This window comes from Procambarus clarkii, chromosome 23, assembly GCF_040958095.1.
Source record: "Procambarus clarkii isolate CNS0578487 chromosome 23, FALCON_Pclarkii_2.0, whole genome shotgun sequence".
Classification (NCBI taxonomy): Eukaryota; Metazoa; Arthropoda; class Malacostraca; order Decapoda; family Cambaridae; genus Procambarus; species Procambarus clarkii.
In genome coordinates, this window is record NC_091172.1 from 19,213,644 (window position 1) to 19,236,756 (window position 23,113).

Genomic DNA, 23,113 nt, shown 5'->3' on the forward strand with positions numbered 1-23,113 from the left:
AAGGGGGATTTATATATATATATATATATATATATATATATATATATATATATATATATATATATATATATATATATATGGCCAATTTGAGTTGTAACACATAGCCAGTAATGGTCCTGAAACCTGGTCCACTAAAAACTGAACACAGATCAGGATCAAATGTATTTCCAAATGATATCATTTGGTCTTTGACAAAGATGTTAAGACAATCCGAAAGCGCTCAGTGCCTATTATTTTGTTTTCAAATGTGGCAATGAGCATTCAGTGATATGAGTGGCTGGCCGGTAAACAGCATCGAGGCCTTAATCACCCTTCAGGGGGTGATAAACCTCAAGTCCAACACCCATCACAAATTACAACAGACTACCATATTATTTTCTCGGTACACAATATTAATATATCTTGATTTTCTATAATGTGCATTTCTGTTTGCTGTTAAGAATAATTTTTGAAACGCTTGATTTAAGCAACAATTCACAAGACAATTTAACTGATAAACTGAACTTTGACACGTTCAGCCTGTTGAATAACCAGAAAAATTCACCTGTTCAAAAGGGAAGAATTAACAACAAAGTTTGTAAGCTCACAGGAAAGTATTATCCAGCGGTTTTCAGTCTCAATTGGTTCATGTTGGAATTATATAGACACAACTAATACGAAAGTGACGGGGAGAGGGGGGGGAGAGAGAGAGAGAGAGAGAGAGAGAGAGAGAGAGAGAGAGAGAGAGAGGTGATGTAAGTTAAGAAAGGAAGGGGGGGAGTTGATTAGATAGGCGATAGAAGATAAAATAATGTAGAACATGGGGAATAAGGTTGAGAGGTAGCAGAGGTGGGGAATTATTTTAAAATACTAATAAATATAGCTAAATAAAACCAACATTGAACGATTGAAATTTTTTCAAAATCTTCAATTTTTTTTTCCATAAAATAATTACAGAACGTCTATTGAAGTACTGGACAAAGTAACTAATGAACCCCACACCAAGTTATCCTCTGAAATTTTGGATAAATTACAGTAAACGTTTGGATATATACCTTTCTAGAGCTTTTGAATAAATGGTATGTTAGAGATAATGGAGAAATGGACATAAAAGAGGTGATCCACTAGAGCCCATTAGAATTGGTTAGATTTGGATCCATTTAAAATGGCCAACTAATGCTCTGAGAGAGTGTGTGGCCAATTTGAGTTCTAACAAATAGCCAGATATAGTCCTGAAACTGGTCCACTAAAAGCTGAACAAAGACTTAGGCAAATGTTATAAATGAGCCCTTGACTACGGTCCATCTAAGAGACTTAATAGCCACTGAGAGCTATAGACAGAGGGCCAATTAGAGCTTTGAATAAATGGCCAACTATGAGTCATGTAAAAATAAGTATCTGAAGCCTTGGATATGTGGCCAACTAGATCTCTGTGATCAGTCAGAGCCTTGGACAGAAGACCTTTATGGTCTTAGTTAGTCTGGACCCTTGGGCATAATGATGAAGAACGAGCTCTGTACAACTGAGCCGCGGCGTTTTTACTCACTGTCTGCTTGGGGGCGTGGTCGGGATGATCCTGGGACGCGTGTGAGTGGTCCAAGGTGGCCGCCTTCCGCTGTTCTGCCATCTTTTGGATTGCTAGGATACGATTCTTCCTCATCTGGATCCTCTTTCCCATGTAGCCCACTGCGGCGTATTCTGTCAGGATGGAAGGAAAGCGTTCAAACCCAGATCAAGAGGATGGACAACATGATGGAAGTCACGAATGGGTGCGGTGGGGGCGGTGTAAGGTGTGATGGTACACAGTGAATGAATGAAAAGGAGGGGGGGGGGAAGAGGATCACTTAGGGCTAAGGAGGTCCAAGGAGGGCCAATGAGGGCTAAGGAGGGCCAAGGAGTGCCAAGGAGAGTCAAGGACGAGACAGTGCAGGGGATAGGTGGGGGGGGGGGGGGAGAAGTAGCCCAAGCCTAAGAGAATAGCTGGCGAAAGAGATCAGAGGTGCATGAAATGAAAGCTGAGAGGATTAAGAGGACGGTGAAGTGGATGAGAGAGTTCTCAAGAGAAAGAGGGAGGGACAAAAGTGGGAGGAAGAGGGAGCACACCGAGAGGCAATTAGGAGAGAGAGGGAAGGAAGCACCGTCACAAGCCTGGCGTCTGTGGATCTACACTTTGGATTACATGAAGCCTCTCACTCTTAAGAACCTTTACCGACTCTGGCCATTCTTAAGCGTAAAACTTGTTTCTCAATGTTTCCTCAACAATAAAACCATTTGAATGCTCTCGCTGACGACCTTCCAATTCCCCGGGTCGTGCCACAGTAAAAGCTAAGGCATCCAACAGCGCCTCTTACCTTGATCACTCCTGAAGAACCGGTGAATAAGTCACCCTTAACGACCCGAGATAGCTTGAACTTCTCTGCCTTTCCCAATTAAGGATGTGTGATAGCTGTCATTACGAGTATGTTAGTTTGACGCCGGCTTCTTCAGGGCTATTGTAGGAGGAAGAGACAATAATGGTGATGGGAAATGGGATGGAGAAAGTTGAGAGAGTGAGTCAAAGATGGGGAAAGATGAGTGGGAATGAGGAGAGTGCCCCCCCCCCATCTTCCCATGCTACCTACCTTGAGGCTACCTTGAGGTGCTTCCGGGGCTTAGTGTCCCCGCGGCCCGGTCGTCGACCAGGCCTCCTGGATGCTGGACTGATCAACCAGGCTGTTAGACGCGGCTGCTCGCAGCCTGACGTATGAGTCACAGCCTGGTTGATCAGGTATCCTTTGGACGATACCAAGGATACCTAAACTAAAATCACCCGACTAAGCGAGGTTTTGTTAGTCTTCGGTCATGGCGACTTGTAAAAGTTGATAGAAAAGATGTTAAAAAAAACACGAAATACTTTTGACAACTATTATAGTGTTGAGAGGCGTGACTGGGAGACCTGGGAGACATGGGAGATAACAGTGAGGGATCAGGAGGTAACCACCTAGCCAGACGACCTGAGAGAATATGGTGAATTGTCCCCATGATCGTCTACCACCAACCTTCCTCACTTTCCTCACCCCTTCCCTCACGATTCTCTCCCAGCAACATTCTTCTCATCTTCCCCTCCTTGATGTCATTCTCCCAACCCCCTTCTCTCTCTCTCTCTCTCTCTCTCTCTCTCTCTCTCTCTCTCTCTCTCTCTCTCTCTCTCTCTCTCTCTCTCTCTCTCTCTCTCTCTCTCTCTCTCTCTCTCACTCTCTCTCTCCCAGTCACCGTCTTCTCAACCTTCTCATAATTCCTCCTGGTCTTCTCAGATCCTCATCTCCTTTGCCTCATAACCCTCCCCCTTCCATCTCCTAGCCAGTTTGGACTTACCAAGCAGCGAAGCAAAAACCATAACGAAACAGGTCCCAAGGTAGACATCGATGGACTTGACATATGATATCTTGGGCAGGGCAGCGTTGGTTGAAGACATGAGCGTGGTCATGGTAAGCACAGTGGTCACGCCCAGGGACACTCTGGCAGGAGTTGCTGTGGGCGGCGAGCAGCGACGCCAGCGGCAGGATAGGGGGGAGAGAGAGATACGGCTTAGTTAAAACGATGTGGAATATGGCGAGGATGGTGGGGTAGAGAGATGGTGTGGTGTGGTGGAGAGATGGTGTGGTGTGGTGGAGAGATGGTGTGGTGTGGTGGAGAGATGGTGTGGTGGGGTAGAGAGATGGTGTGGTGTGGTGGAGAGATGGTGTGGTGTGGTGGAGAGATGGTGTGGTGGGGTAGAGAGATGGTGTGGTGTGGTGGAGAGATGGTGTGGTGTGGTGGAGAGATGGTGTGGTGTGGTGGAGAGATGGTGTGGTGTGGTGGAGAGATGGTGTGGTGTGGTGGAGAGATGGTGTGGTGTGGTGGAGAGATGGTGTGGTGTGGTGGAGAGATGGTGTGGTGTGGTGGAGAGATGGTGTGGTGTGGCGGAGAGATTGCGGTGTGGTGCAGTGATGGTGGTGAGTTGGAGAGATGGTTGGGTGTGGTGGGGAGATAATCGTGATAGTGGGAGCAGTGGTGGTTGTGGTAGTGGTGATTGATGGAGGTAGTGGTGGTTGTGGTGTTGGTGGTGCTAGTGGTGGTAGCGGTGGTAGCAGTGAGAGGTTGTTTTGGTAGTGCTGGTGGAGTTAATAGAAGTAGTGGTGGTGGAAGTGGTGGTAGCAGTAGTGTAGTGGTGGTAGTTTGGCTAATGATCGAATTCTACAAAATGTAAAAAAAAGAAAAAAAAAGGTGAGTGTCTGAAGATAGGTTATCGTGTTTATCCTAGAAATAGAGAAATAGAGACAGATAGAGGAGAAAGCTAGAACCAAATAGAGTGGGCGAATGGAAGAAATAAGAGTCAGATTGATAAAAAAAAAGAGATGGAGAGAGATAGAGGTAGAGACATAGAGTGAATAAAGGATTTAAAGTTGAGAAAGATCTTTAACCATAGAAGATGTAGATATTTTTTTTTTTAGATTACGGGCTGTTAATAGGCACTATTTGAAGGGCTTGTTAAGGGATGGGTCGAATGGTTGTTCGAAAAAGTTATGTGATGTGTAACATCTGGTATTTACTGGTATTTGTGTAAAAGGCTGGTATTTACCGTGTGTGTGTGTGTGCGTGTGCGTGTGTGTGTGTGTGTGTGTGTGTGTGTGTGTGTGTGTGTGTGTGTGTGTGTGTGTGTGTGTGTGTGCTTACCTATTTGTGCTTGCAGAATAGAGCGTGCGCGCGTTTGTGTACATGTGTGTGTGTGTGTTTTGTTTGTGTGTTTGTTTGCGTGAAAAAACATTTATATTGTACTGTGTGAGGTGTATAGAGTTTGGATGTTGGTGAGGGAGCTCTGGTGGCTGACTTAAATAGGTAATATTTTATTCAGACAACACACAAGCACGCAAGACAAACGCGCGCGCGTGGAAAAATAACATACACTAACAAATATTCCCTTTACACACACACACACACACACACACACACACACACACACACACACACACACACACACACACACACACACACACACACACACGCACACACACACACGACATAAACACACGCGCGCGCGTCCACAAAATAAACATTCACGCTGCCACAAATACACAATAATACAAAACTCTATTAACACTACAAAAATATGAGAAAGAAGCCAAATATAAAACCAGCGTGAGGGAGAAGCGACAGACAAGTAAGAGGGAAGGTCACTAGACAGGAAGGTCACTAGACAGGAAGGTCACTAGACAGGAAGGTCACTAGACAGGAAGGTCACCGTGAAGGGTCATGGGTGCTGATCCATTATACAGCTTTGATGAAGAGTCTTGGTGGTTGTGGGAGGCGGGAGAGGGAGGAAAAAGAAGGAGTCGAGGAGGAGGAGAAGGAGGTTTGGGGAAGCGGAGGATAAAGGAGGAGAAAGAAGAGGTGGAGGGGGGAGAGGAGGGAAGAGGAAGAATAGTTGATGGTAGAGGAAAGAGGACAGAGAGAGAGAGAGAGAGAGAGAGAGAGAGAGAGAGAGAGAGAGAGAGAGAGAGAGAGAGAGAGAGAGAGAGAGAGAGAGAGAGAGAGAGAGAGAGAGAGAGAGAAGGCATAAGAGAAGAAGGAAACTGAGGTGTGGAAAAAGAAGGAGGTGGATGTAGAGATAGAGGAAGAGACAGAAGCGGTAGAGGGAAGGAGAATAGGGGAAAGAGGGCACTGCAGAAAAGGTTGAAGGGGGGGGGGGGGGGGTGAAGGGAAGAAAGAAAAGGAAGAGAAGAGAGTGACAGCTGAAATGGCATGAGCCATGAAAGGGGAGAAAGGAGAAGAATTAGGTAGTAATGAAACAAGGGAAAAGTAATGGAATAAACAGAAAAGAAGGATAAAGACGGAGAGGGACAGACAAACGAAGAGGTTGCTGCTATTTAAATATCTACTCTGGCAGAGAAAAGAAACATAACACAAAACAATGACAAAAATTCTGAGTTTTGTTTTATTGCATAAAAATTGAACAACAAACTTTAGATATTTTTTTCCTTGAAGCTTGAAAAGGTTCCCTGAAGTTCCCCCCAAAACACTGAATTTGGGGGTTTTCTTCCAGGATACATAAAGACCAATTATATTATTGTTCCTGGAGTCTGAAAATATAATATTAAATTTTTTAAAAGCTTCTCCAAAAAAATTCATTTAAAAATTGGTTTACAACTAAATTTTAAAACACTATAAAATAAATTGAATAACGACTTAATAATCGAAATATTTAAGTTGCGTTATAAACTCATTTTCAAAGCTTCAGTTTGTCTTTGTGTGACAAAGACTTCTGTTCCCTGGAAAGCTTTCAGGAAACATGCGTCTGCGTCAATAACAATTCCACTCTCATCAATACCATGATGCTGAATTACAGTATACGGGGGGATCAGGTGGGGGAAAGGAGGGGAAGGGAAGGGAAGGGGATTAAGGTACACATTAGTTCCAGGAGGAAGATTCGAACCGGTGTCGCTAGGTCTCTGATCTGATGGATGGGTTCGAACACCTAGCGACACAGCTTCGAATCTCTCTGTAGAGGCGCGGGACCTCCACAAACATTTCAGTTATTACAAAAATTCACATCAATTCTAGAGAAGAACACGTCCATGCACAAGGTTTGCGAGGCGAGTGTTCACGATGCACAACAAATACCACTAAAGCTTTGTTTTGTCTGTGGGTAAATGTGGAAGATGAGATAAAACACAAGTGAGAGATAGAGACACACAGATCACACGTAAGGGAAAGACGTGGATGGAAAGCTTGATACGAGCGTGTCCAAAACCACGTCTCTCTGCGGTAGTTGACCACAAAGCTCAACACGCACACATAAGCCGTATTCCTGACCAGTGCATAGTGGCCTGGTTATACTAGACGTCTAGAACAAGCTGTGAACATTTCTTAGTAAGGTCACGCATGTTGCTTCAAACGTGTAAAGTTCTCATGTCAACACACTATACTATTTGGGGGGCGGAAGGGCTATAGTGCCCAAACCCAAATATAAACAACAGAGTGACTTGCAGACAAGCTAGCAAGCAAGCAAGCGAGCTCCCTCCTCTAGTATAACCGGGTTCGGAGAAATTATTTGATCATCAGAAACACAGAAATTAAACACCGCACTTGGTCTACATAGATAGCGACATAGCTACAGCAGTGTGGCAGAGTGCTTTTGGTATGAGTGTGATGCTGATGGCAACGAAGCCACACACACACACACACATATATATACATATATGGCAACACTAGCTGTCATGTTGGTGTGATGGGGTGTTGGTGACCATGCCCGCTTCCCCCAACCTCCAACACACATGACATTGAACCCCATCTGTCATATCAGCTGTAACACAACATGCAACACAACAATGGTCAGGTGTGTGTGTGTGAGAGAAAGTTAGTGAAGCTGTTGTTCGTAGTTGTGTGATAAGTCAAATTAAATGATAAATATAATAAAAATAATAATAATAATAATAAAAAAGTAAAATAAAAAAAAATAATAACATTGAGCAGTCTTTGTGAAAAATGCTGTAGCCAAGTGCACCAAGATATCTACGGAAGGCTGACCGCCGCTTACATACACTAAGGGATATATAAAATTTTTCAACTCTCAAATCAGATCGATAATGGAGTATTCGCCAATAATTTTGGATGACTGTAAAGTCTTATCTAAAGTTGTTAGATAAAATTCAAGACAGAACCGCGCAGCTAATGACAGGAAAAAAGTTAATGTGCTTGACCCAGAAACGTACCTAGAGACCATCAGTCTGAGTATTTTCTACAAAGTTCACAAAATGTATATCCTCCCCCCATTTAACTTCTCTATAAGTCTCCCCCAAACAAAAGGTGTGATATATTACTGCTAAATAGAAGATCTCTCTGAACAAATACTAATTTCAACGCTCTTACCCGAAAAAAAACACGGAAAAATATTGAGTGCATTTTGGCCACAGGCTGGCGACTAAACCGTATTCTCTCTCTATTAAAATATATCATAAATGAATGTGAAGTAACAAAAAAATTATCATCGCACCACTACGAGTAAGTGAACAGAAAAAAAAGTAGTTCTTGCTTGTAAACTTGAAAGTATTTACTAATGACTACAAAAATTATATAATAATAATAACGAATTATTGATAATAATAATGATGACAGCAACTACAACAACTCAATAGCAAGATTAATAATAATAATAATAATAATAATAATAATAATAATAATAATAATAATAAAAATAATAATAATAATAATAATAATAATAATAACAATTTTATTATTTATCTGAAGATGAGCGAGATCCAGGAAGTTATAGGTGAAGGGAAGACACTTGAAAGAACAAAGAAGCAATTGGAACACAGGTCTATATGAAGAGGAAGTCGAAACAGAAGCCTTTGTGAAGAAAAGAAGCAAAGGTAACCTTTACAACGTAGTGCAAAACTTTCACCTCAAATACTGACTTATTAATGGAAGCTTTAACCTCCACCGTTGATCTTTGGTATTATCGGTATTATTATTATTATTATTATATATTGGCCATTTACTCCTAGAAGTGACGTTTGGTCCTGCACTATGACCTTTGACCTAGGTGATTGGCACTGAACTTGAGGTTAAGTCGATTAAATATACATTTTTGTCGACAAGGCCGACAATTTGTCGCGACCTTGACAACTTGTCTCGATCTTGACAACTTGTCTCGACCTTGACAACTTGTCTCGGCCTTGTCATTACCATGTCTCTTAGGCAAAAAGTAAACATTTTCTCAGACAACATTCAGGACATTCACCAAACTGTTTGACAGTAGTTTTCTATCTTTCTCTCTCTCTCTGTTTCTCTCACTCTCTCTCTCTCTCTCTCTCTCTCTCTCTCTCTCTCTCTCTCTCTCTCTCTCTCTCTCTCTCTCTCTCTCTCTCTCTCTCTCTCTCTCTCACACACACACAGACACGCAAACTCACACACACACACACACACACACACACACACACACACACACACACACACACACACACACACACACACGCACACACTAAGAATAGTAAAAACTGAGTAAGACATGAAATTAAAACTAACCTTGAGAGCTTTAAAAGAGAAACAGACTGGTATCTCTGTTGAAGGAGGCATAACAAGTAGCAAGATATCTAAAAAGTAGGAAGATACTTAAAAAGAAGGAAGGTACCTAAAAAGTAAAGAGATACCTAAAAGTAGGAAGATACCTAAAAAGTAGGAAGATACCTAAAAAAGTAAGAAGATACCTAAACAGAAAGGAGATACCTAAAAGAAGGAAGATGCCTAAAAAGTAGGATTAAGACACTTAAAAATTAAGATGAGACTAAACGGTAAGAAGATACTTAAAAGGTAGGAGATCAAAAAAATAGGAGAATACCTAAATAGTAGGAATACATCTAAAAGTAAGAGGAGACCAAAAATGTCAGAGAATTCATAAAGATTAGGAAGATACCTACAAAGATGAAAAATACCTTAAAAATTAGGAAGACAACTTAGAAGTAGAAAGGTTCTTAAAATGTAAGAGACGACCAAAAATTAGGATGGACCTAAAAAGTATGTAAATACCTAAAAGAAGGACGTTACTTTAAAGTAAGAGGAGATCAAAAAGTAGAAATAAACCTAAAGAAAAGGAGATTTAGAAAGTAGGAATATACCTAAAAAATAGGAAGATTCGCAAAAAAGAAGGAGGACATTAGGAGTAAGAAGATAGCTAAAAACGTAAGGAAGCCAAGGAAGTAGGAGACCTAAAAAATTTGAAGATATCTAAAAAAAAATAGGAAGACACCTAACAAATAGAAAGAAACCTGAAGAGTAAGAAAACTAAAAATTAGTAGATAGCTAAAAAGTAGTAGATAGCTAAAAAGTAGTAGATAGCTAAAAAGTAGTAGATAGCTAAAAAGTAGTAGATAGCTAAAAAGTAGTAGATAGCTAAAAAGTAGTAGATAGCTAAAAAGTAGTAGATAGCTAAAAAGTAGTAGATAGCTAAAAAGTAGTAGATAGCTAAAAAGTAGTAGATAGCTAAAAAGTAGTAGATAGCTAAAAATAGTAGATAGCTAAAAAGTAGGAAGAGACGTAAAGATAAGAGGACACTTTAAATGCAAGAAGATATCTAAAATTATTATGATGCTTAAAAAGGAGGAAGATACCTAAAGATTAGGAAGATACCTAAACGGTTGCAAGATACCGAAAATAGAAAGATATCTAAACAGTAAGAGACCTTAATAAGTAGTAAAATCGTAGTATGATACCTAAAAGTATTAAATGATCTGAAAAGTAGAAAGATATCTAATATAGCAGGAAAATACCTAAAAAGTTGGAAGAAACGTGAAAGGAAGAGGAAGCCAAAAAGTAGGACGATCTCTAAAAGTAGGAAGATACCAAAAGGTAGGAAGGGAAGGGAACTATTAGGAAAAATGGCCAAGCCACTACAACTTTTAGAAAGGGATCAGGATAAAAGGATTCGGGAGAAGACGGGGGGGGGGGGGGAGATGAGGGGGGGGTAGGAGTGGGGCCCAACCCCTTGGACAGTCGAGGGATTGAACCCCGACCTGCATGAAGCGAGACCGTCGCTCTACCGCCCTGTCCAATTGGTTGGGTAGAAAGACAGCTAAAAGTAGAAAGATACCTATAGGAAAAATGCCTAAAATGGACACATACCTAAAAAAAGAAGGACGAGACCTAAAATTGAAGAGGATCCCGAAAAAAGTAGGTTGATACCTAAAAAGTTGCAAAGACACCTTAAGGAAAGACCCATAAGTAAGTGAAAAGCTAAAATGTAGGAAGAAACCTAAAAAAAAGATAACCCCCAAAAAGTTGGAAGATACCTAAAAAGTAGGAAAATACACAAAAAAATAAGAGACCAACAAACTGAAAAAATCCCAGGGAGAAAAAAGAAGATATCTAAAACGTAGGAAGTGAACTGACAAGAAGGAAGAGATATAAAAAAATAGAAGGATGATGGTTCCTGGAAAGTAAGAAGAGGTTGAGAATTAGAAACCCGGAAGAGACTAGCAACTAGAAGTTCCCAAAAAAGTAAAAGCCACAAAATAGACAGTAGTAAAAGGGTGAAAATCAGATAGAGAATGAAAACAAGGGAAGCAATAAGATACTTTGAACTAGAAATCAGGAAGAATGTCAAAATTAATAACAATGAATAACTAAGAGATAGAATAGAAGAAAACATTGTTATCTGCTGTGGCACGAAAGTTGTGATCTTAATTAAAGATAATTGCTGCATTGATGAAAGTTAGTTATGCTGTATGAGTAACGGGTTTGTATGTTGATGAATGTAAGATCTGGTAGTAGAGCTGAGGTATGTTGATAAAGGATGGGGGAAGGGGGGGGGGGGATTTATGTTGAAAGATGCAGGATGTGCTTGTAGATTCATGCTATTTTAATGGATGTAATTCATATTAGTGCTTGTAAAATTAGCTGATGAATATATGGGACAAACTTTAATGATGTGATGGTTAAGAGTCCTACATCACACAGATACACACACACACACACACACACTCACACCCACCCACCCACCCACACACACACACACACACACACACACACACACACACACACACACACACACACACACACACACACACTCACACCCACCCACCCACACACACACACACACACACACACACACACACACACACACACACACACACACACACACACACACACACACACACACCCACCCACCCACACACACACACACACACACACACACACACACACACACACACACACACACACACACAGTGTCAGAGTAGTTAGCAAATGGAATGCACTAGGAAGTAGTGTGGTGGAGGCTGACTCTATACACAGTTTCAAATGCAGATATGATAGAGCTCGAGAAGCTCAGTAATCTGTACACCAGTAGATTGACAGCTGAGTGGCCGTATCAAAGAGCCGTAGCTTAACCCCCGCAAGCACAACTAGGTGAGTAAAATTAAGTGAGTGAGTGGCCATCTACTACTCACACTCACCGCCACTCACACACACACTCACAAAGTACCTCACAAGAGATTACTATACAACCCTGAGAAACAGGCGGAGTAAGCAGGAAAGCCCTAACAAGATTAAAGAATTACCTAACAGGCAGGAGCCAGAGAATAACAGCATGAAATGCTGCGCACAGTAACATGCGGAGTACCTCAAGGATCAGTACCGGAACCAGTACTGTTTCTTATATATGTAAATGACCGATCTATAGGAGCGAAGTCTTACATGTCAGTGTGTGCAGACGATTCAACGAGGAGAGACAATGACAGAGGAGGATTGTAAGATTCTCCAGAACGACTTTAACGAGATGCAAAGTTGGTCCGGCATATTGCAATTGCACTTCAACACCAGCAAGTGTAAAGTAATGAAAATGGGAACAGGTATCAGGAGACCAGAAGGCCATTACAAGATGATGGGGAACGACCTCCCATTACACGATGATGGGGAACGACCTCCCATTACACGATGATGGGGAACGACCTCCCATTACACGATGATGGGGAACGACCTCCCATTACACGATGATGGGGAACGACCTCCCATTACAAGATGATGGGGAACGACCTCCCATTACACGATGATGGGGAACGACCTCCCATTACACGATGAAGGGAACGACCTCCCATTACACGATGATGAGGAACGACCTCCCATTACACGATGATGAGGAACGACCTCCCATTACACGATGATGAGGAACGACCTCCCATTACACGATGAAGGGAACGACCTCCCATTACACGATGAAGGGAACGACCTCCCATTACACGATGATGGGGAACGACCTCCCATTACACGATGATGGGGAACGACCTCCCATTACAAGATGATGGGGAACGACCTCCCATTACACGATGAAGGGGAACGACCTCCCAATTACACGATGAAGAGGAACGACCTCCCATCACACGATGAAGGGGAACGACCTCCCATTACACGATTAGGGGGAACGACCTCTCATTACACGATGAAGAAGAACGCCCCTCCCATTACACGATGAAGAGGAACTACCTCCCATCACACGATGAAGGGGAACGACCTCCCATTCACGACTAGAGTAAAAAACCTGAGTGTACATAACACCAAGCCTGACCCAGAGGCTCAACTACTGTAAACAGGACAACGTCAGCACCGTACTCCACACTAGCAAAAGTTCCAGTCTATTAAGTCCATTATTTTAGTTCCTAAAACATTTGGGTACCAAAATAATGGAGGCGTTTAGATCGTTTTACACCGTCTATGTGAGACCAGTCTTAGAGTATGTGAGACCAGTCTTAGAGTATGCAGCCCCATCACGGAGCCCTTATCTAAAGAAGCACATAAGGAGACTCGAAACGGTTTAGAAGTTTCCAACAAGGCTTGTCCGAGAACTGCGAGAGCTGAAGTATGAAGAGAGAGACTGAGAGAGGTAAACCTGAAGATGCTAGAAAAGAGGAGAGAGAGAGAGAGAGAGAGAGAGAGAGAGAGAGATGATAGAGACATATCAAATACTTTGGGGGATTGACAGAGTGGAAAAAAGGGAAAATGTTCTCAACGGATATCAATAAAACACGAGGACATGGATGGGAAGCTTCACTCAGGAGAATCATAGAGATGTTAGAAAGTTTTCTTTTAGCATAGGAATAACGGGGCAATTGGAATGTACTAAAGCAGCAGGTTATAGAGGCAACTCTATTCAGAATGTTAAAAACTAGATATGATAGGGAAATAGGACAAGACTAATTGCATTAGACAACCGGTGGATGGAAAAGCGGGAACGAAGGACTAATGCTGGATCGTGCAGGCACAAATAGGTGAGTAAACGCTCCAAACACACACACACACACACACACACACACACACACACACACACACACACACACACACACACACACACACACGCACACACACACACACACACACACACACACACACACACACACTCACACACACACACACACACACATGCATGTGCGTGTTCAGGGGGCTTTGTGGCTAAGTGGACAACGCTCTGGGGTCGTAGTCCTTAGGTGCCCAGGTTCGATCCCCGAAAGAGGCAGAAACAAATGGGCAGAGTTTCTTTTAACCTTTATGTTCCTGTTCACCTAGCAGTAAATAGGTACCTGGTAGTTAGACAGCTGCTACAGGCTGCTTCCTGGGTGTGTGTGTGTGTGTGTGTGTGTGTGTGTGTGTGTGTGTGTGTGTGTGTGTGTGTGTGTGTGTGTGTGTGTGTGTGCTCATGTGTCATAAAAAAAAATATATATGTAGAAGACATAATAGAGGAAAAATAAATTGGTTAGCCAGGCGGGGTCCAAGAGCTATAGCTAAAAAAAAGCTAATAGCTCGATTTTGAAGATACAAATTAATACAAATGGTAAATACACACAAACACACGAACATGATCACACACACATACAAACACACACACACACACACACACACACACACGCACGCACCAATACAAGCACATGCATATACTAACACACACACACACACACACACACACACACACACACACACACACACACACACACAGGTTAGGTTACTTGGACCTATCCTGTTTCTGATATACGTAAATGATCTCCCAGAGGGTATAGACTTATTCCTCTCAATGTTTGCTGACGACGCCAAAATTATGAGAAGGATTAAGACAGAGGAGGACAGTTTGAGGCTTCAAGAAGACCTGGACAAGCTGCAGGAATGGTCGAACAAATGGCTGTTAGAGTTTAATCCAAGCAAATGTAATGTAATGAAGATAGGGGTAGGAAGCAGGAGACCAGATACAAGGTATCACTTGGGAGATGAAATACTTCAAGAGTCCGCGAGAGAGAAAGACCTGGGGGTTGATATCACGCCAGACCTGTCCCCTGATGCTCATATCAAGAGGATAACAGCAGCAGCATATGCTAGGTTGGCTAACATAAGAACGGCCTTTAGAAACTTGTGTAAGGAATCTTTCAGAACATTATATACCACATATGTCAGACCAATCCTGGAGTATGCGGCACCAGCATGGAGTCCATATCTAGTCAAGCATAAGACTAAAATGGAAAAGGTTCAAAGGTTTGCCACCAGACTAGTACCCGAGCTGAGAGGTATGAGCTACGAGGAGAGACTACGGGAATTAAACCTCACTTCGTTGGAAGACAGAAGAGTTAGGGGGGACATGATCACCACATTCAAGATCCTCAAGGGAATTGACAGGGTTCATAAAGACAGGCTGTTTAACACAAGGGGCACACGCACTAGGGGACACAGGTGGAAACTGAGTGCCCAAATGAGCCACAGAGATATTAGAAAGAACTTTTTTAGTGTCAGAGTGGTTGACAAATGGAATGCATTAGGAAGTGGTGTGGTGGAGGCTGACTCCATACACAGTTTCAAGTGTAGATATGATAGAGCCCAATAGGCTCAGGAACCTGTACACCTGTTGATTGACAGTTGAGAGGCGAGACCAAAGAGCCAGAGCTCAACCCCCGCAAGCACAACTAGGTGAGTACAACTAGGTGAGTACACACACACACACACATGCACACACACACACACACACACACACACACACACAAACACACATGCACACACACGAGCACACGTACACTCAAACACATATCAAGCTTAATACACCAAAGGGACTTCTAATTACATTTGGTCTCCCAGCTGGTCCCAAGACAGCCGTAGACAAGATGAAGTGGGTAAGGGCCAGAATGGTACGAAAATATGAATGAACGGCAGGATTGGAGGAACTAAAATATCCCTAAATAACGAGGAGCAAAAAGAGAAGAATTAAAAGGAAAGAGTGAAAGTGAAATTAAGATGAATAACAGAAGAATGATACACAAAAAAGAAAGTGATAACGAAAACAGATAAAATAAAGTACTGTAATGAACAAAGAATTACACAAACACATAAATGCAAAAGCCATAAAACGCAATATATCAAAAACAAAATACTCTGAAAATATATCACCATTTCTAGTGACAAATTATGTTTTTTGGGGGGCATTAATAGAGTAATTTGTCAGAAGAGTTATTGAACCTTGTTAAATGACCGTGAGGAGGCTTCCCCATTGGCCCATTACACCTCCCTAACGACCCTTATGGCCTATCACACCACCAACTGTCGTTCCTTTAACGACGAGTTCGCTAGGGGTTAACGATGCGTGTACCCCTCCCCCCTGATGTTCAATTTGTCGATAGTTACTTTGTGTTCCAATATTGTTACCTTGTGTTCCCTGATTGTTGCTGTGTTACTGTTTTTCCTTGATTACTACTTTCTTACTGTGAGTTCCCTGCTTACTACTTCGTGGCTGCGTGTGTTTCTTGATCACTACTTTCTTTCTTCATGTTATATGATTGCTGCTTCATTAACGTATGTTACCTGAGTGCTACTTCATTAGCATATTTTACTTGAGTGCTACTCTGTTTTCTTTGTTCCCTTATTGCTATTTTGCCACTGTATGCTATCTGATTTGCTACTTTTTTACCATGTGTTACGTGATTGCTACACTTGCGTTACCCGAGTGCTTCCTTGTGCTAAATAATGAATTTTTTACGAGAGTGGTTTGTGTTACATGTCACTAGGTGCCTCAAGTCACAGAACCAACAAGAGCGACAGGAGACGACCTATCAGCAACATTAGACTTGGTGTCTTACCAAAATGAAACAGATGGTGAAAACATAGAGAATGAGAAGCATTTACACACAACGTAACGGTCTGTATGATTCCCTTGTTACACTTGTAATAAAATTGTTAGATCTCGTTATAATGTTTTAATGACTTTTAAAACGTTGTTACAATAACGTTTTATGACGTTTTAGAACGTTGTTACAATAACGTTTTTATGACTTTTAGCACGTTACAATAACGTTTTTATGACGTTTTAGAACGTTGTTACAATAACGTTTTTATGATGTTTTAGAACGTTGTTACAATAACGTTTTTATGACGTTTCAAAACGTTGTTACAATTTGCTATGTTGATTGATACAATTGTTAGGTGTTAAAATTTGATCAAACATTGTAAGTACATCGTAGTTTTGTCGTGTGTTTGGCGGGAAGGAGTTATAGCGACAACGGCAATGGCAAGCTTGACTACATAGTGGAGCTGAAGGAATTGGTTACACAATGTAACCCACTGAAGAAGAAGAGAGATTATAGGCGTAGGGACTACAACAGGATGAGGGATTTTCAGCGGGAAAGCTAGTGGGAAAGAGAAATGGAAGGGAAGAGAGCAAACGAGATGATGGAATTCATTGCTGGGAAATGTGTCGAGGCAACAGAATAGTTCATACCACTCCAGAAGGAGGTGGATGGAAATAACAAACTAAATCCCTGGTTAAATAGGCAATGCTGGGAAGCTAAAGAAAGGAAAAAAAAGGTCTGGAAGAAGTGCAGACAAATGGGAGCAGAGAACAATAGAGAGGCTCTAAAGAGAACCAGGAATGAATACACCCAAATTAGGAGAGGAGCAGAGAGGCAATTTGAAAATGACCGTGTTGCAAAAGGCTAAGGAACAACCAAAGCTGTTTTATAGCTATATAAGGATACCAACTACACTGATAGACCATGTACTCAGCCTGAGGAAACAAGGGGAAACAACATACCTCCTTATCATTTTATCAATCTCACAGAGATTGATAAAATGATAAGGAGGTATGCGAGGAACTAAACGAAAATTTTCAGGAGTTGTTTACATTAGAACCAGCGTGGAAACCAAGGTTGCAAGATGAAAATCCAGAAGAAATACTGGATGGCATTGTAGTCATTGTAGAAGAGGTGAACAAATCCTGGGGTAACTAGACGTGACAAAATCAATGGAGCCAGACCTAATGTCGTTATGGTTGCTGAGAGAGGCTGCAGAAGTACTCTGTCACCCGTTGAGTACAATTTTTAATAAAACCCATGAGACCAGAAGTCTCCCAGATGTCAGGGGAAAAGGCACACGTAGCCTCAGTATTTAAAAAGGGGGATAGATAGAAAGCCTAGTCGAGAACCGGGCCACAGGGACGTTGAGCCACAAAAACATCGCAAGGTAACCGCAAGGTAGATAAGAGGCGCTAAACTACAGACCAATGTGTCAATGACAAGTATTCCCTGTAAAGTGATGGAGAAAGTAATCAGGTCGAGAATTATGGAGCATCTTCAGAGGATCGGCTTGTCACACAGTAGAAAATCAGCATAGATTTGGAAATGGAAAATCGTTCTTGACAAACCTGATGGAGTTTTACGACACAGTTACTAAAATAAGACATGAAACGGAAGGCTGTGTAGACTTTATCTTTTTTGACTATCAAAAAGACTTTGACCCTGTTCTCCATGAAAGACTGTTGTACAAGTTGGACAACCAGGCTGGGATAACTAGGAAAACACTGGACTAGGTCAGGGAGTATCTGAAGGACAGAAAGCCACGAATCATAGTCAGAGAGGAGGCTTCACGCTGAAGGAATATAACAAGTGGGATCCTCCAAGGTTCTGTCCTGGGACCAGTGATTTTCGTAATTTTTGTGAACAAAATTATAGAGGGAATATATACCTCCAAGTGCTATATAGTCGTTGTGGCTTGTCGCTTTCTCCTGATAGTTCTCTTCTGTTCCCGAAGATGTGAGCGAGACATGTCAGTGTTTGCTGATGATGCAAAGCTGATAAGGAACGTGAAAACAGATGAGGACTGCAGAAATTTACAAGAGGACCTTGACAATCTCCAGCAGTGGTCTGACAAATGACTGCTTGAGTTCAACATCAACAAGTGTAAGGTAATGAAGATGGGAAAAGGAGAGAGGAGGCCAAAAGGCCTCTACACCATACGGGAAAGGTTGCTGCAGGAATCAGAGAGAAGGATCTCACAGTTGGCATAATTCCAACACTTCAACGGGAGACACACACAAACAGGATAACATCGGCAGCAGATGACACGCTGGCAAATATAAGGAAATCGTTTAGGAACATGAATCAGAACTCTTTCAAAGCAATCTACACAACTTTTGTTCGATCAATATTGGAATACTCACCACCGGTATGGAATCTGCACCCGGTGAAATATAATCCAAAATTTGAAAAAAGTACTGAGGTTTGTAACAAGATTAGTGCCAAAGATAATAGGTATTGAAACACAGAAACATTGAAACAGGGATTGAACCACCTACGAACGTAGGCTAATGGAAATAGATCTCACAACCTTAGAGGATAGAAGGAACAGAGGGAATAGGATCACAACTTACAAGATACTGAAGGAAATAGATCAGGTGGACAAGGATACCCTCTTCAGACTGAGAGAAAGCAGGACAAGAGGACACAAGTGGAAGCTGGAAAAGCAAATGAAACGAAGGGACCTAAGAAAGTACTCGTACTCTTTACGGGGAGTTAACTTGTAGATGCTCTACCAGAGTAAGCTGTGGAAGCCACCTCCTTTCACAACTTTTAAGGCCCGATTCGACAGAGAATTTGAAAGTCAGAGTAGTTAGGTTGAAACGCAACAATTACAAGGCAAATAGGCGGGGCATAAAGAGCTAGATCTCCCTCCCCATACAGACTAATAGGTAAGTGCACACACACACCCACACACACACACACACACACACACACACACACACACACACACACACACACACACACACACACACACACACACACACACACACACACACATTCTAACACACACGTGACTTTGAAGCTCCCTCTCCATGTCGGATGAAGAACCAGCGGGTATGACCCTGAACCACTGGGTTTGAACCAGGGACTCCAGGTATTGTTTATGTTCCTCCTGTTCGACGTCCCAGCTCTCGGTATAAATGCTACTATAAAAACAAAAACCTGGAAACAATAATACACTATATATTCGAATCTACGTCTCTATATTTGTGATCCAATTTTTGAAAACTTAATTGGGGAAATATGATGGATGTGGTTGGGATTGAACTCTAGTCTCTAGAGGTGACATCACAGCCAGTGTGACACCGGGTGTGCCTGCTCCTCTAGTTGCACTTGGAGGGGATGAGCTTCAGCTCTTCGGTCCCGCCTCTTAAACATGCAACCCACAGGCGTGAAGGTTTCCGAGCCAACTGGGCTGTGTCGTATCAGTATGTTAAGCTGTGTTCGACAGGTTAACACGCAATCAGCATGTTCTAAGCTGTCGTACAGCTCCACCTATTCATTTTTTCTTCGTGTATTCCATTTGTTCGTTATATACTCTGTCACTGAACAAAACGTTTCTATTATGTTTGCGGCTCATTCAAGTGCTTGAAAGATGCACATTCAGTAGGTAGGGTTGCAACTGGGTGGAAAGACGAGGATGATACACAACTGAGACGTAGAATGCTTTGGAATGACACATGCTGCTCGTGATGGTGATGGATGCTGCCCATTATAGTGACGGATAATAACACCGAGAGAAAAATTGACTATTATAGTAATAGATATGGACATAAATAGTGTTTCACTATCGCAGTAGAAACCGGGAATACTCTGAGAGCTCCTGATAGTTGAGAGTGATACTAATGGATAATAGTTAGACGGGCATAGTTCCAGGGATACTGAAAGCGAAAGTTTCAGCAATCGTTAGTGATATAGTGAGGTGATAGTGATAGCCTAATTGAATGTGCAGTGACTGAGATAACAGTGATTATATAGATATCAATCCCACATTCAAGAACACATCTTCTCTTTCTCCCTCCCTCCGTCCTTCCTTCCCTCTATCCTTCTTTTCTCCATCCTTCCCTTCCCTCCATCTCCCCCCTCTCTCTCCTTTTCTTATTCCCTCCTTTCCTCTCCGAATGTAAAGCATGACAGAAAAAAGAAGTCGTGATTAATTCCAGAACAAGACGGTGCTCTCCAGGGGCCAGGTGACGGCGCTGAGGAGGGCTGAAGCGAGGTGCCACAACGGATGACGCCTGGCGTATGTACGCCCGAGGCTCCCATGACTCGGTGCGTCGACACTTCGCCAGCTTGGCGATCCTTCGACGGTATACCCCCGTCCTCCTCCTCCTCCTCCTCCTCCTCCTGCTGCTTCCTCCTTAAGTGCTACCAGGAACAGAAGAGTTCATGGAACAGAAGAGAGATGGGAGAGAAGGAGAGGTTCTCGTGTTCTTAATAGGTGTTATTGATTGCCTTGTTCATTCTTAGCCTTGTTTATCTTGCTCGTGTTCACTTTTGGTTTTGCTCAACTTGGTCGTGTTCACCGTGGTCGTGTTCACCGTGGTCGTGTTCATCGTGGTCGTGTTCACCTTGGTCATGTTCACCTTGGTCGTGTTCACCGTGGTCGTGTTCACCTTGGTCGTGTTCATCGTGGTCGTGTTCATCGTGGTCGTGTTCACCTTGGTCGTGTTCACCTTGGTCGTGTTCACCTTGGTCGCGTTCACTTTGGTCGTGTTCACCGTGGCCGTGTTCACCTTGGTCGTGTTCACCTTGGTCGTGTTCATCTTGGTCGTGTTCACCTTGGTCGTGTTCACCTTGGTCGTGTTCACCTTGGTCATGTTCACCTTGGTCGTGTTCACCTTGGTCGTGTTCACCTTGGTCGTGTTCACCTTGGTCGTGTTCATCTTGGTCGTGTTCACCTTGGTCGTGTTCACCTTGGTCGTGTTCACCATGGTCGTGTTCACCTTGGTCGTGTTCACCTTGGTCGTGTTCACCTTGGTCGTGTTCACCTTGGTCGTGTTCACCTTGGTCGTGTTCACCTTAGTCGTGTTCACCTTAGTCGTGTTCACCTTGGTCGTGTTCACCTTGGTCGTGTTCACCTTTTTTCGTGTTCACCTTGATCGCGTTCACCTTGGTCGTTTTCACCTTGGTCGTGTTCACCTTGGTCGTGTTCACCTTGGTCGTTTTCACCTTGGTCGTGTTCACCGTGGTCGTGTTCACCTTGGTCGTGTTCACCTTGGTCGTGTTCACCTTGGTCGTTTTCACCTTGGTCGTGTTCACCTTGGTCGTGTTCACCTTGGTCGTGTTCATCTTGGTCGTGTTCACCTTGGTCGTGTTCATCTTGGTCGTGTTCACCGTGGTCGTGTTCACCTTGGTCGTGTTCACCTTGGTCGTGTTCACCTTGGTCGTTTTCACCTTGGTCGTGTTCACCTTGGTCGTGTTCACCTTGGTCGTTTTCACCTTGGTCGTGTTCACCTTGGTCGTGTTCACCTTGGTCGTGTTCACCATGGTCGTGTTCACCATGGTCGTGTTCACCTTGGTCGTGTTCACCATGGTCGTGTTCACCATGGTCGTGTTCACCTTGGTCGTGTTCACCTTGGTCGTGTTCACCTTTTTTCGTGTTCACCTTGGTCGTGTTCACCTTGGTCGTGTTCACCTTGGTCGTGTTCATCTTGGTCGTGTTCACCTTGGTCGTGTTCATCTTGGTCGTGTTCACCGTGGTCGTGTTCACCTTGGTCGTGTTCACCTTGGTCGTGTTCACCTTGGTCGTTTTCACCTTGGTCGTGTTCACCTTGGTCGTGTTCACCTTGGTCGTTTTCACCTTGGTCGTGTTCACCTTGGTCGTGTTCACCTTGGTCGTGTTCACCATGGTCGTGTTCACCATGGTCGTGTTCACCTTGGTCGTGTTCACCATGGTCGTGTTCACCATGGTCGTGTTCACCTTGGTCGTGTTCACCTTGGTCGTGTTCACCTTGGTCGTGTTCACCTTAGTCGTGTTCACCTCGGTCGCTTCTACCTGTTGTGATCAACTTCAATAAATCTGCTAACTTAAAGACAAAACACAATATATGAAGAGATATGTTACAGGGGATTAAATGCAGAAGTTACAGGGATTGAAGGCAGAAGTTACAGCGAATACACAACAAACTGACATGTTTACTCGCAACCAATGGACACTGCGTTTAGCTGGCTCACTCACAACCCTTGTGAGTTTTAAGATAACTCTTCAATTTTACTCACAAGCCTATATATGAGTTTTGGTGACACTCAAGCCCTTGAATTTTCGTCACATGCCTGTGAGTTTTGGTGAAGCAAGCCATATATATTTTAGTGCGAGCCCTGTGAGATATTGTTACTTTCTATTCCTTATATATGCCACTCTTGTGACCACTTTTCCTATCCCCCTATGGCTAAGAAATGACGTTTGATCTAATCTGTGTTAGACACCCAGAGTGATATTCTCCAGTGTGTGTGTGTGTGTGTGTGTGTGTGTGTGTGTGTGTGTGTGTGTGTGTGTGTGTGTGTGTGTGTGTGTGTGTGTG

At 42.8% G+C, this 23,113-nt stretch overlaps 1 protein-coding gene across 1 annotated transcript in view; it reads right to left on the reverse strand.

Moving 5' to 3' along the window:
* Positions 1-23,113, reverse strand: part of LOC123748125 (gamma-aminobutyric acid receptor subunit beta) — a gene marked incomplete in the record, with an annotated part of 337,780 nt that overhangs the window by 27,374 nt on the left and 287,293 nt on the right. The window contains 2 exon segments of the mRNA XM_069329940.1: positions 1,526-1,677; positions 3,334-3,489. Coding sequence (XP_069186041.1) covers positions 1,526-1,677; positions 3,334-3,489 — 308 coding nt within the window.